The 13020-nt window shown below is 39.2% G+C and overlaps 1 protein-coding gene across 4 annotated transcripts in view; it reads right to left on the reverse strand.

Moving 5' to 3' along the window:
* LOC122560734 (ATP-dependent RNA helicase with zinc finger domain-like) overlaps positions 1–13020 on the reverse strand; it is a 569578-nt gene that overhangs the window by 509341 nt on the left and 47217 nt on the right. For 3 of the 4 annotated variants that reach the window (XM_043711726.2, XM_087997765.1, XM_087997764.1), the window contains 3 exons: positions 11441–11489; positions 9975–10050; positions 3386–3584 (listed from right to left, as the gene is read on the reverse strand). In XM_043711726.2, the coding sequence (XP_043567661.1) occupies positions 3386–3584; positions 9975–10050; positions 11441–11489 (324 nt within the window). The remainder of the gene's footprint in view (positions 1–3385; positions 3585–9974; positions 10051–11440; positions 11490–13020) is intronic. The other variant, XM_087997766.1, reaches the window with a different exon arrangement.

Genomic DNA, 13020 nt, shown 5'->3' on the forward strand with positions numbered 1-13020 from the left:
TCAATGTCAAGATTGATAAATTGCATTTTTCAACCAAACCCTGGATTGAGAAGATATTCTCATTAGTGAGCAGCAAGAAACTTGTTTACACGGATAATTGCTCAATATCACTTCATTGCTATCTAATCTCACCTCATTAATATGCAAAATTCCATTCTCCCTCCTAGCAAATAAAAACTAGATGCCAAGAATTCCCAACATTTAAGTCTGAGCGTGTACCTGGAAAATCCAGCTTGCCACTAACTCCCCCAGACTTCCATCTTGGACACCCAGCACCAATGTCTTGGGGACAGCTGCCCATGGCCATGGACGGCATGTACCTCTTCACACCCTTATAGCAGAGCTCTAATCTATATACAGTACACTTCTGCTCCACTTTGGAACACACTGCGTGCAAAGCTGCTGCAAGAAATTCTACAAGCAGGGACAGGCATCCAGCTCATGGACTGGAGAAGGCAGCATGCTGAAGAAAGGTTATAGTCAAAACATTGACTTTTGTTTAGAATCACTAGTGTGGAAACAACAAGACCACACAGACCCTCCAAAGAGTAACCAACCCAGACCCATTTCCCTACCCTATTACTCTACATTCACCCCTAAGGTACCTAACATACACATTCCTGAACACTATGGGCAGTTTAGTATGACCAATTCACCTAACCTGCACATCTTTGGATTGTGGGAAGAAACCAGAGCACCTGGAGGAAACCCACACTGACACGAAGAGAATGTGCAAATTCCACACAGACAATCGCCCGAGGCTGGAATCGAACCTGGGTCCCTGGCTCTGTGAGGCAGCAGGGCTAACCAGTGAGCCACCATGCCACCTCCACTTCTCCACCTCCTGATGCTGCCTGGTTTGCTGTGCTCCTTCAGCACCACACTCTTGACTGTGCGCTTACAGCCTCCTGTTTGTCTACAAGGGAGCATCTCAGGTTGCTCACTTAGTCTGAGCAGAAACTCACTTTGCACCTACTAGAAGCTCACAGCATCCCTCTTTTGTCTTGTATTTCAATGTTTTGACTCCTTAGATGCAGGTTAAAGGCTCTCAGGACTTCTGTCTTGCCAAATAGTTTGGTGCAGACAGAAAGTCAGGCAGTTTGACATACTTGTCAGTCGTCATCAGCCAAAGGGCTGGACATGTTGCTGTCCAGCACAGTGCACAATGGCCTTTTAAAGATGGTACCTGCACCAGTGATCCTTGATTGTCCCTGAAGTGGCAAACACTTCCAGCAACAACAAATGGAAGACTCAGATTAGCATTAGACAAGAAGGGCAGATAGATAGTTAACAAGAGAGTTTGGGAAGAAAACTTGCAACACTTAATGGAAAGTGACCCCTCCCCCCCAGCCTGCATCAATCTCAACAAAAATGAAGCTGTGTCAAAATAGGGAAAATAAATACCAATCTACTGGATGGCAGCTGCACTACATATATAGGAGTGTACATATTGTGTAAAGGGAATAATTAACATTGGTATTGTACCACTTATATCTACTTTGGGGGGAGGGTGTGGGAGGGAAGAAAGAGTAAACAATAGGTGGAGATAGAGCCCAAAGAGAGAGAAAAAAAAACAATCTGACAGATAAAGGAGTGGCTAAAGGTCTGTCTGGGAATGAATTGCTGGTAATGGGGATTATTAGGAGCTGACAATGGGTAGTATGTGGCAGCAGCCCATGTGATGCCAATACCTGGTGTGATGGGGTGAAGTAAAGCATGGGGAAAGGTGCTTAAGCCCTAAAATGTTTGAGGAAGGATCACTTGTCCTGAAACATTAACTCTGATTTCCCTGCCAGACTTGCTGACCTTATCCAGCAATTGAACATTGTATTGAGCCCAAAAGGCTGAAGAGTTCCCAAGCAGAAAATGAGATGATGTTCTTCCAGCTTGCGCGAACCTTTGCTGGAGCACTGCAGCAAGCCTGAGGCAGAGATTTTGACCAGAGAATACAATTTGTTGAAGTGGTAAGCAACCAAAAGCTCAGAATCTTTTATGCGGACAGAATATAGGTGTTCTGCAAAGTGGTCACCTCGTTTCCACTTCATTTCCCCAAAGTAAATGAGATCACATTGTGAGCAGTGAATACAGTAGACTAAGACAGTAGGTTTCTCTCAATAATTGACAATAGTTTCTTGGTCATCATTAGACTTTTAATTCCAGATTTTTACTAAACTCAGATGTAACCATCTGCCATGGTGGGAGTTGAATCCAGGTCACTTAGTTTACAATGTCCAATCCTGCTAACTTATGCTAAGAAGTCTAATTCTAGTTGTGAACGTAGAAATATGACGGGTAAGGTGACCGCCTATCAACCCCAGCCCACCCAGTTGCAATCATATATGAGCTATTGTGATTGGAATCCTTATTCACCAAAAGGAGGAAAAGGTACTACATTGGATTAAGTCCAGAAACTGCTAACCAAATAGTTACATAGCAAACAAACCTAAATCTGATTAGGAAAATGATGCAATAAACAAAATTTAGGTATGAGTACTACAGGAGTTAATTGAGACAAGAGAACTGTTTTGGTTGGCCTTATGTCTGACAAGCAAGGAAACCTTTTTGCATAAACTTCAAGTCCAAGAATTGTACACGGCCATTAAAATAAAATTTGTATTCAGAGACTCCTCGAGTTACATAAATTAAAAGTCAACAGCTTACAAACTCAGGTAAGCAACATACCACCCATTAGGGCAGAGGTATGAGGGGCACCCCAGTCATAGTTACTAACCTCTTCCCCAACCAGTGCTGAGAGAAACTGTGCAATCTGCCTAACCCACTTTGAGATGAGACAATACGTCCTTTGTGAAAGACTGTTTCAATTTTTTTAATCAACTTAGAGCCATTTCAATCATTTGAACCTACATATCTGAATCTACATTCTCTGAAGTGGCATGTCACATTTTCTACATTAAATGGACTATGTACAGGGATTTGAAAGATAGTATGCTATTCTATTGCAACAACATTTTATCTATAAAATCAACATATTTCTGATATCAGAGCTGGCTTCATAGATCTTAAAACCCAAACAATTTATAACATTCTTCCAAGATCACTTCCAAGAAGGAATAGTATTGTCATATTTGCAGTGGACTACACAAGACTGAAGCATGCAGAACTGCATTTGGAAAAGTCAGGATGTTACAAGAATATAAGACAGAGAATGTGATCGATGCAAAATATAGAGTGTATGAACAATAAAATTAAGAGGATTATCTATTGAACATCTATTGAAGCAGGGACAGACAGTTGTAGTTGTAGAGAGATTCATTTGTTAAAACTGCATGCAACACACCACGCCCAACATGTAAGGAGGTGTGCAACCTAAAATGATGCAAGATTGCACCAGAAGTGCTACGCAAACAAAAGCATTTTATCTTACCACTCTTTCTGGACTTGGACTGTTAATCCATTTCTCAATCAATCTTTCACTATAATTGCCACCGTGTTGATGTTGCTCCCTTTGTTGCTGATAATGAAGTTGCCTGTAAGCGTGTCGCTCTCTCCATTCTAGCAACTCAGAGTCAGAATGAGCAAAAACACAGAAATCTTCAAAATGGCATGCTCCACATTCCAAATATCTGGGCCAGAGTAAAATGTTGAATTCAGACATAAACATCAAGTCCAATCCATAAGCATTGTAATACTTGATACTATTATGATATTCTCTAAGCAATATCAGCAGCATTGTTCTCCATATTTTCTGAAGTGGCATGTCACATTTCTACATTAAAAGCACTATGTACAGGGATTTGATAGAGCACACTATTCTATTGCAACAACATTTTATCTAAAACATCAACATTTTTCTGACATCAGAGCTGGCTTCATAGATTTTAAAACCCAAACAATTTATAACATTCATCCAGGATCACTTCCAAGACTACCACCTGATGAAGGAACGACGCTCCGAAAGCTAGTGTGCTTCCAATTAAATCTGTTGGACTATAACCTGGTGATGTGTAATTTTTAACTTTGTACACCCCAGTCCAATACTGGCATCTCCAAATCAAGAAGGAATAATATTGTCATATCCGTAGTGGACAACATAGGACTGAAGCATGCAGAACTGCAGACAGAAAAGTCAGGATGCTACAAGAATATCTAAGACAGAGAATAAGATGTATGCAAATTAAGAGGGTTAGGTCATTCAACCCTCAAGCCTGCTCCGCTATTCATAAGATTATGGTTGATTTGACTGTAACCTCAAATCTGCATTCCTGCCAACCCTTGATCACCTTTCATCCCCTTGCTTAAAAACAAATCCATCCATTCTCTGTCTTTAAAATATTCAAGGAGTCCACTTCTCTCCTTTTCAGGAAGGCAGCTCCGATCCTCAATCCTCAGAGAAAAGATTTTGCATCATCACTGTTTTAAACGGGCAACACCTAACTTTTAAACAGGTTCTCCCATCAGAGGAAGTGTCATTTTCAGATCTGCCCAATCAAGACCCTTTAGCATCTGGCATGTTTCATAAAATCACCACTTCCTCCTGTGAACTCCAGTGGTACAAGCCTAGCCTGTCAAAGCTTTCCTTATAAGGCAACCCCCATTCCAAGTATAAGCCTGGTAAACCTTCCTTTACAGCCAGTAATGCATATACAACTTTCCTTAAATCAGCTGATCAATACCCTGCATAATATGTGAGGTGCAGTTTCACCAGTGCCCTGTATTATTGATGAATAATATTCCTACATCTGCATCCAATTCTACATAAAATAATTAAAACATTTGATTAACTTACTAATTACTTGCTGCACCTGCACACCAACCATTTGCAATTCAGCACAAGGAATCCAGATCCTCCTGCATCTCAAAGCTCTGTAATCTATCATCTAAACAATATGCATGTTTATTATTCTTCCCATCAAAATGGACAATTTCATACTTTCCCACATTATACTCCATTTGCCATATTTCGTAGGCATTCAGCTACATTAATCTTTGAAAGTTCCATCACAGGTAGACAAGGTGTTTAAGAAGGCATTGAGCACGCTTGCCTTCATTGTTCAAACCTTTGAGTATAGGAGTTGGGACATCATGTTGAGGTTGTCAGGATGTTGATGAGGTCATTTTTGGAGTACAACTCTGATCGCCCTGCTTTAGGAAGGATATTATTAAATTTGAGAGGGTTCAGAAAAGATTTACCAGGATGTTGTCAGGACCGGAGGGTTTCAGTTACAAACAAAGGTTTTCACTGGAGCATAGGAGATTGAGAGGCAACTTTGTAGAGGTTTATACAATCATGAGAAGCATACATATAGTGAATAGCAAAGGTCTTTTGCCTAGGGAGGGGGGAGTTCAAAACTAGGGGGCATATTTTAAGATGAGACCAGAAAGACTTTAAGGGGACCTGCGAGGTAGCTTTTTCATTTGGAGGGTGCTTCATATGCGGAATGCATTGCCAGACAAAGTGGTAGATGCAGGTACAGTTATAATATTTAAAAGACATTTGGATAGGTACATTAATAGGAAAGGTTTAGAGTGATATGGACCAAAGGCAAGCAAGTGGAACTATTTTGGTAAGGGATGTACGACTTGGACTGAAGGGTTTATTTCTATACTGTATGACTCTATGGCTCTATTTCTCTCTCCCTCAAGTTGAATGGAAAGTTCAAATATATTATGGTGGCTGCTGCCTGGGTGCACATTCACTATGAGATCATTAATTAATCTGATCTCATTATACAATATGAGATCTAGATAACCTGCTCTCTGCTTGGCTCCAGTCCATGCTGTTATAAGAAACTGCCCAAAAAACAATCCACAAATTTGTCAATTAGACTATCTTTGACCCATCTGACTTTTCCAGCCGATACTAAGATTAAAATTTCCCATGATTATCGCCAATCCTTTTTGACAAGCTCTCATTATTTCGTCTTTTCTGCTCCATCCAAATGTGTAGTTACTCTTAGAGGGCTTTTAAACTACTCCCACAAATGACTTATTTCCTTGATCATCTTGCATTTTCACACAAATTATTTCTACGACTTGGTTTCTGGGATTGACTTCATTCCTTGACATTGTGCTAACTAGCAGTGCCACTCCTTCACATTTTTCAAGCTTTGTCATTCCTATGCCCTTCAAGATTCAGGTAGCCAATCCATTTCATCCCACAATTATGTCTTTGTATCGGTCACCAGATCATACTTATTCATTTCTCTTTGCACTTTCAGTTCTTTTGGTTTGATTTGAATACTACATGCACTCAGTCACAGAGCCTTCAGTTCAGATCTTTTTACTTGCTTTGTAGATTCTAGTCTTATCTGTTAGTTGACTCTTGGATTCACATTGTCATTCCTTCTTGTCATGATTTGTTTATGATTTCCCTATATAACATTTTCCTCTTTGGCCTTGACCCTACTGTTTGATTTACAGTATCTTTCCAAATTTGATCCTTTGCCCTTTTTACCCATTCTCCATTAGTTTGGTGAAACTGTTCTATAAGATCAAACAAAGAAACAATGGGCTAAATTGGTCCATTTCATGGGATTAAGGTAAAATAAAATTAACAGCACACACAATGTAAGAAGGACAGTAACTCACAATAATATATCCTTCAAACGTAATAAAATGTCCCAAGGCATTTCACAGTGTCAAGACCATGCACCAAAGTCACATCCAGAGATATAAGGGTAAATGTCCAAGGCCAAAGTCAAAGACTTTAAGAAGTGTCTTAAAAATGAAATAAAATGTAGCATGATGGAGAGTTTAAGGTGGAAATTTCAAAGTTTAGGGCCTCGATAACTGAAGACAGATCTACAAATGGTGCAGCACTTGAAAATCATCATGCTCAAGGAGATCAGAATTAGAGGAGGGATGACATTTTAGAGCTGAATGAGGTTAAAGACATAGGGAAGAAGAAGAAGATGGAACAGAAGGAATTTAAAGGCAATGTATTGCTTAATTTGGTGCCACTGCAGATAAACAAGCAAAGAATTGATTCAACCTGATTTAATATACCAGCCTTGTTCTGGTCAGGAATGTGTTGGAATGATCATCTTCACAGGCAATAAAACATGGACGAAGTTTTTGCATTAGGTGTAGGCTAAGTTGGGTAATGCATTGGAAGTGGAAATTGGCCATTTTAGTGTTAGCATGGATAAGTGGCCAGATGCTCATATCAGCATCCTGCAAGAACAGAGAGATCCAAGGATATCTCTGAAGGTGGCAGGGCAGGTTGACAAATTGTTAGAAAATCCTTATGGGATCCTGGGTTTTATAAATAAGAGACATTGAATACATAAGCACGGAAGATGTAATCAACTTTTATATGGCCTCAGTTGGAGAAGCATTTTCAATTCTGGGCACCCCACTTCAAGTAAGAGGTATAAATTTTTGAAATGGTGCAAAACAGATTTACAAGGAGTTATGGGGATAGACTGAAGAATCTGGGATTGATTTCTTCAGAAGAGAAAAGGCTAAAAGGAGATTTGAAACAGGTATTCAAAATACAGTTAGTAAGTTTGCAGATGACACCAAAATTGGAGGTGTAGTGGACAGCGAAGAGGGTTACCTCAGATTACATCAGGATCTGGACCAGATGGGCCAATGGGCTGAGAAGTGGCAGATGGAGTTTAATTCAGATAAATGCGAGGTCCTGCATTTTGAGAAAGCAAATCTTAGCAGGACTTATACACTTAATGGTAAGATCCTAGGGAGTGTTGCTGAACAAAGAGACCTTGGAGTGCAGACTCATAGCTCCTTGAAAGTGGAGTCGCAGGTAGATAGGATAGTGAAGAAGGCATTTGGTATGCTTTCCTTTATTGGTCAGAGTATTCAATACAGGAGTTGGGAGGTCATGTTGCGGCTGTACAGAAAATTGGTTAGGCCACTATTGGAATATTGCGTGCAATTCTGGTCTCCTTCCTATCGGAAAGATGTTGTGAAACTTGAAAGGGTTCTGAAAAGATTTACAAGGATGTTGCCAGGGTTGGAGGATTTGAGCTACAGGGAGAGGCTGAACAGGCTGGGGCTTTTTTCTCTGGAGCGTCGGAGGCTGAGGGGTGATCTTATAGAGGTTTATAAAATCATGAGGGGCCGGGATAGGATAAATAGACAAAGTTTTTTTCCCTGGGGTCAATGAATCCAGTACTAGAGGGCATAGGTTTAGGGCGAGAGGGGAAAGATATAAAAGAGACCTAAGGGGCAACTTTTTCACGCAGAGGGTGGTACATGTATGGAATGAGCTGCCAGAGGATGTGGCGGAGGCTGGTACAATTGCAGCATTTAAAAGGCATTTGGATGGGTACATGAATAGGAAGGGTTTAGAGGGATATGGGCCGGGTGCTGGCAGCTGGGATGAGATTGGGTTGGGATATCTGGTCGGCATGGACGGGTTGGACCGAAGAGTCTGTTTCCATGATGTACATCTCTATGACTCTATGACTAAACAGAGTAGACACGACCATTGACACAAATTTGAAAATGATAGTTACATAGGAAATGTCTTTTTTTTTAAATCACAACACATGGTGAAGATCTGGAATGTATTACTTGAGAATCTATAATTGGAGTTTTGAAAATAGAAATGGTTAGCACCTGAAACAAAAAGTTGTGCGAGATTACAAGGAAAGGGCAAGAGAGTGAGGCAGGCTGACTTATTCTTTCAAGTAAACAATGCAAACACAAGGGCTCCTTCTGCACTGTAACCATTCTGTGCCAATCAAGCCATCTGATTGGACGCAGTGAATCAGTCAAGAGGAACTGTGGTGAGTCGCTAACACTTTTAGATGAGTTAGAAGCTGTGGAACAGCAGGGAGTAAGTGGACAAGAAACAGAGGGTGCATGGATAATTCCTTGGGAAACACCAGAGACAACTGTTTGGCAGTGGAAAATTCTGTGGATGTGATTAATTAAATAAGATTGGAACAAGGCAAGAGCAATTGGATCCAGCTGCTTGACAAAGAGGGGTTGAAAGTGGATGGTATTGTCAATGATACCAAATTCTGTAAGTAATTTGAGGAGGACAGGACAAATGAGTTTACTTTGATCACAGACACACAGGATGTAATTTATGTTGTTGAAAAAAAATGTTTTGATCCTGTTGAAAAAGTGAATAACTAATTAAAGAGATTCAAGCATGAAGTTTAGGAGAGGCAGGCACATATTCAGAAGGCAACTTTGGAGAGAAAAGGGAGGTTGAAAATAAGGTGATACTCCGCAAGCTTTGCAGAAGTCAAGTTTTTTTAAAGAAAGGAGAGCAATATGATGGCAGATTTAAAGGGGTAGTGATAGCAGCTGATGAATTATATATTCTATGAAATATAGAATAATCTCAGTCGATAACCTTAGCCCTGAATTCTATTTCCAATCACAATATTTCACTCTTTGAAAGAAAAAGAGAGGAGCCAAGAAATCAATGCAATAACAAGTCTTGTAAGCTTCACTGAGGCTAATTAAGTTCAAAGTTCTACCTTGCAGTTCTGCTCAGAAATACACTTCTCAACATCTTAAAAATCTGAATCCGACTTCCTTCCCCTTAACAAAATCTATTTTCAATGAAAACAAGTTTAGACACCAGACACAAAACTTCCATCTGTTCAGTAAATTTCCTCTAAAGTACAACTCAGGTAATTACATCTCCAAGAAAGAAATCTGGATCAAGAAATCAATTCCCTAGCACACCACAGACCCATGATGATAGCTAATCGCCACGCTTTCACTTTACATTACCATTCCTTTTAACCTCTCCTTTCCACCCTATGACAGATTTCCATTATTTTTCTTCCCTCGCCTCTTCCAGGCTCTGTGCTTGCTTAAAACCCTCAATATTTCTAACTTACTCCTAGTTTATGAAAGGTCACTGACCAAAAATGTTTATTCTGTTTCTCTCTCCATCAATCCTTCCTGACTTTCTAAATACCGTCAGCAGTCTGTCTGTTTATATTATATATGTAGTGAGACAGCACAGTTCTACTAACATCATTCGGGTATGATTGCATCAGGCACACTGGTAATCAGAAACTTACTGGCAACACAAGGAATACTCATCAATTCCAATAATTCCTCGTGGGGGTGGACGGAACTTCCATCGACAATCATTTTCTGAAAGACAGTTAGAAATGTGACTTGTGTGTGTCAGGACTTCTTAATAATAATAATTTAGTGTTCACAGGGAGTGAGTAGGAACTTGTGTAGAGATTATGATTAATGACATCTCAATATTATCATCTAGGATAAAAACACACAGATAGTAGAATTTTAGAAGACCTTTCTCTTGGGACTTTCATCATGTAATGAAGCCATACTCCCAAATGGCTCTAGGTGAAATCTGAATCCCACTTCCTCTACCGTAATAAAACCTATTTTCAATTAAAACAAGTTCAGACACCAAACCAAAGACTTCCATCCATTTAGTAAAATTCCTCCATATATGAATGGTCTATTATAAACCATCTTCTTTATACTTCATAGGACTCAATGTGATGAACTACAAGACTGCAAAGGAACCAAAAAAAACCCTATGTTTTTGGTTATTCACCAAGGTCAATTAGCTACTTTTTAATTTATTGGCTTATTTATTAGGTTCAGTTGCATCATCACTCTCCTATCAGTTTTTATTATTCATTCACAGGGTGAAGGTGTTGCTAGCATTTATTGCCCATTCCTAATTTCCCAGAGGACAGTTAAGAGTCAACCACATTGCTTTGGGTCCGGAGTCACCTGTAGGTCAGACCACGTAAGGACAGTAGTGTCCCTCCCTGAAAGGTATTAGGGAACCAAACAGGTTTTCCAACAAATGACAATGGTTTCAAGGCCAATATTAGACTTTTAATTCCATATTTTTTGATTAATTCAAATTCTACCATCTGCCATGGCAGAAGTTAAACCCAGGTACTGAGTTATTACCTTAGTCTCTGGATTAACAGTCCATTGATAATACCACTAGCCATCATCCAATGATATTATTACCCTTCTCCTTTCAAAACTGTTTTAGAAACAAGAATGAATATGCATTTCATCAAAGTGATTTTCAAAAGAGAGCTTGATATACACTTATAGGTGGTATGCTTGCTGAAACTTGTAGGAGTCTCTCTTACGCTCTTAGATCCCAATGCAACACAGTGCTGGTAAATAAATATTCCAGAAAAAATGAAGGATACTTCTGTTCCAACAACTTATTTACAGTTTTGTCCAATAAAATACATTTCAGTTTGCAATTCTGATGTTGGGTCCAAAAAAATTAACATGAATTCCTTTTAGCGTTTACTGCATATGCACCGAAGTAGTGATGAATATTAAAATAGTGTTCTATTAGCCATTTTCTAAAGACATCTCCAGCAAAGTGTTTTAAATACAGTCTCAGTGAAGTGGGCATAACTTTCAGGGAGACAGCCAATAAAAGATTGCACCAGAGACATAGCTGATATTGTTCATTTTTAATCAGCATAATTCATTGCATGACTGCATTTAGCTCCACAATGTCAGCACAGACCTTTGGCATCTTGCTCTGATGAAAAGAGAGCATCATTAGTTGCTGCCTGCTGAAGAGAAAAAGTTCATATCAATAATTAACATCCTGAAAGTGTCTAATCTGCATCACTTTTTATAAATATAAAAATTTGCAGCCCACTTATTAACAGATTATTAAAATCACTTCAGAAAAATCACAATTATTCTGTGACCAAGAACTAATTTGTCCCACTTAAACAAGGAAAGGTACCCATGTCACATCTAAAACTGGAAATCCAAGTGTTTACGATTTTCTTGTTACGATCTTCTCAAAAAGTTCACAAGATTCACAGTTAACATAATAGTATTATGAAGCTTCAAATATTTTAATTTGTATCAAATTGTGAGATTACCAACACATAGCTCTTTTGCAACAACAGCCAAAGTATTTCTATTTGCTCAGATACAAAAAAAATTAAGGTAACCATATTTATGAACTTAGCCAAAAGGAACCTTTGATGATAAAAGTAGCAGAAATGCTACATAAAACTACTAATAATGGCACGATAATAGTGGCATTCAAAAATCTACCTTGTCATCTTCTGCGCCTTTAATTGATCCAGCTAAGATAATCATTGGTCTTTACTGGATTTCAAGGTAGGGTTCTTTCCCAGTAGCCATGAATCCAAACACAAAATAGAACCAGCATCTAATGGAGCATTCTCACCCACAGACTGCTGATCTAAGCACTGAGCATATTACACTGAAATATATCATTGCATTTCTTAGAGAAAGAAGATAAAATTGGGAATGCAGATCAGATTTATGAGACTCATTATAGGGATGAGGAACTTCAATTACGAAAACAGATTGGAGAAGTTGGAACAGCTTTTCTTGGGAAGAGAAAGCTGAGAAGAAACTTGATAAAGCATTCAAAGTCATGAGAGGACTGCAGACAGTAGAGAAATAAAATTTTCCTACTTTAATAAGTATCAAGAACAAGATATTGTAGCCATAACTGGATAGTATAACCATAACAGAAACGTGGCTGAAAGAAGGGCAGGACAGGCAGCTCGATGTTCCAGGATACAGAAGCTACAGGTGTGATAGAAGTACAAGTAAACGAGAAGGGGGAATTGTCCTTTTAATAAGTGAAGACATAACAACAGTGTTTAGACAGGATAATCTTAAGGGATCATCAAATGAGGCCAAATGGTTAGAATGTAGAAACAAGAGGAGGATGGTCATTTTGTTGGGACTGTATTTTAGACCCCCAAATAGCCAGTAGATACTAGAGGAGCAGATGTGTAGAGAGATTGCAGATACCTATAGGAATAATAAAGTAGTGTTGGTTGGCGATTTTAATTTCCGCTGTATTGATAAGCCATCCACAGTGTAAAAGGTCTGGATGGGGTGGAATTTGTCAAATGTGTCCAAGAAATTTAGGTAAATCAATATATTGAGGGCCCTACTCAGGAGAGTGCAACACTAGGCCTTCTCTTAGGAAACAAGGTCGGGCAAGTGACTGAAGTGTCAGTCGGAGAGCATTTTGGGTCCAATGACCATAACGCACTTAGTTTTAACATAGTTATGAATAAAGAAAGGACAGGTCTACAGGTTAAG

This window comes from Chiloscyllium plagiosum, unplaced genomic scaffold, assembly GCF_037043375.1.
Source record: "Chiloscyllium plagiosum isolate Xiang-an unplaced genomic scaffold, Cpla_swu_hap1 HiC_scaffold_20, whole genome shotgun sequence".
Lineage (NCBI taxonomy): Eukaryota > Metazoa > Chordata > Chondrichthyes > Orectolobiformes > Hemiscylliidae > Chiloscyllium > Chiloscyllium plagiosum.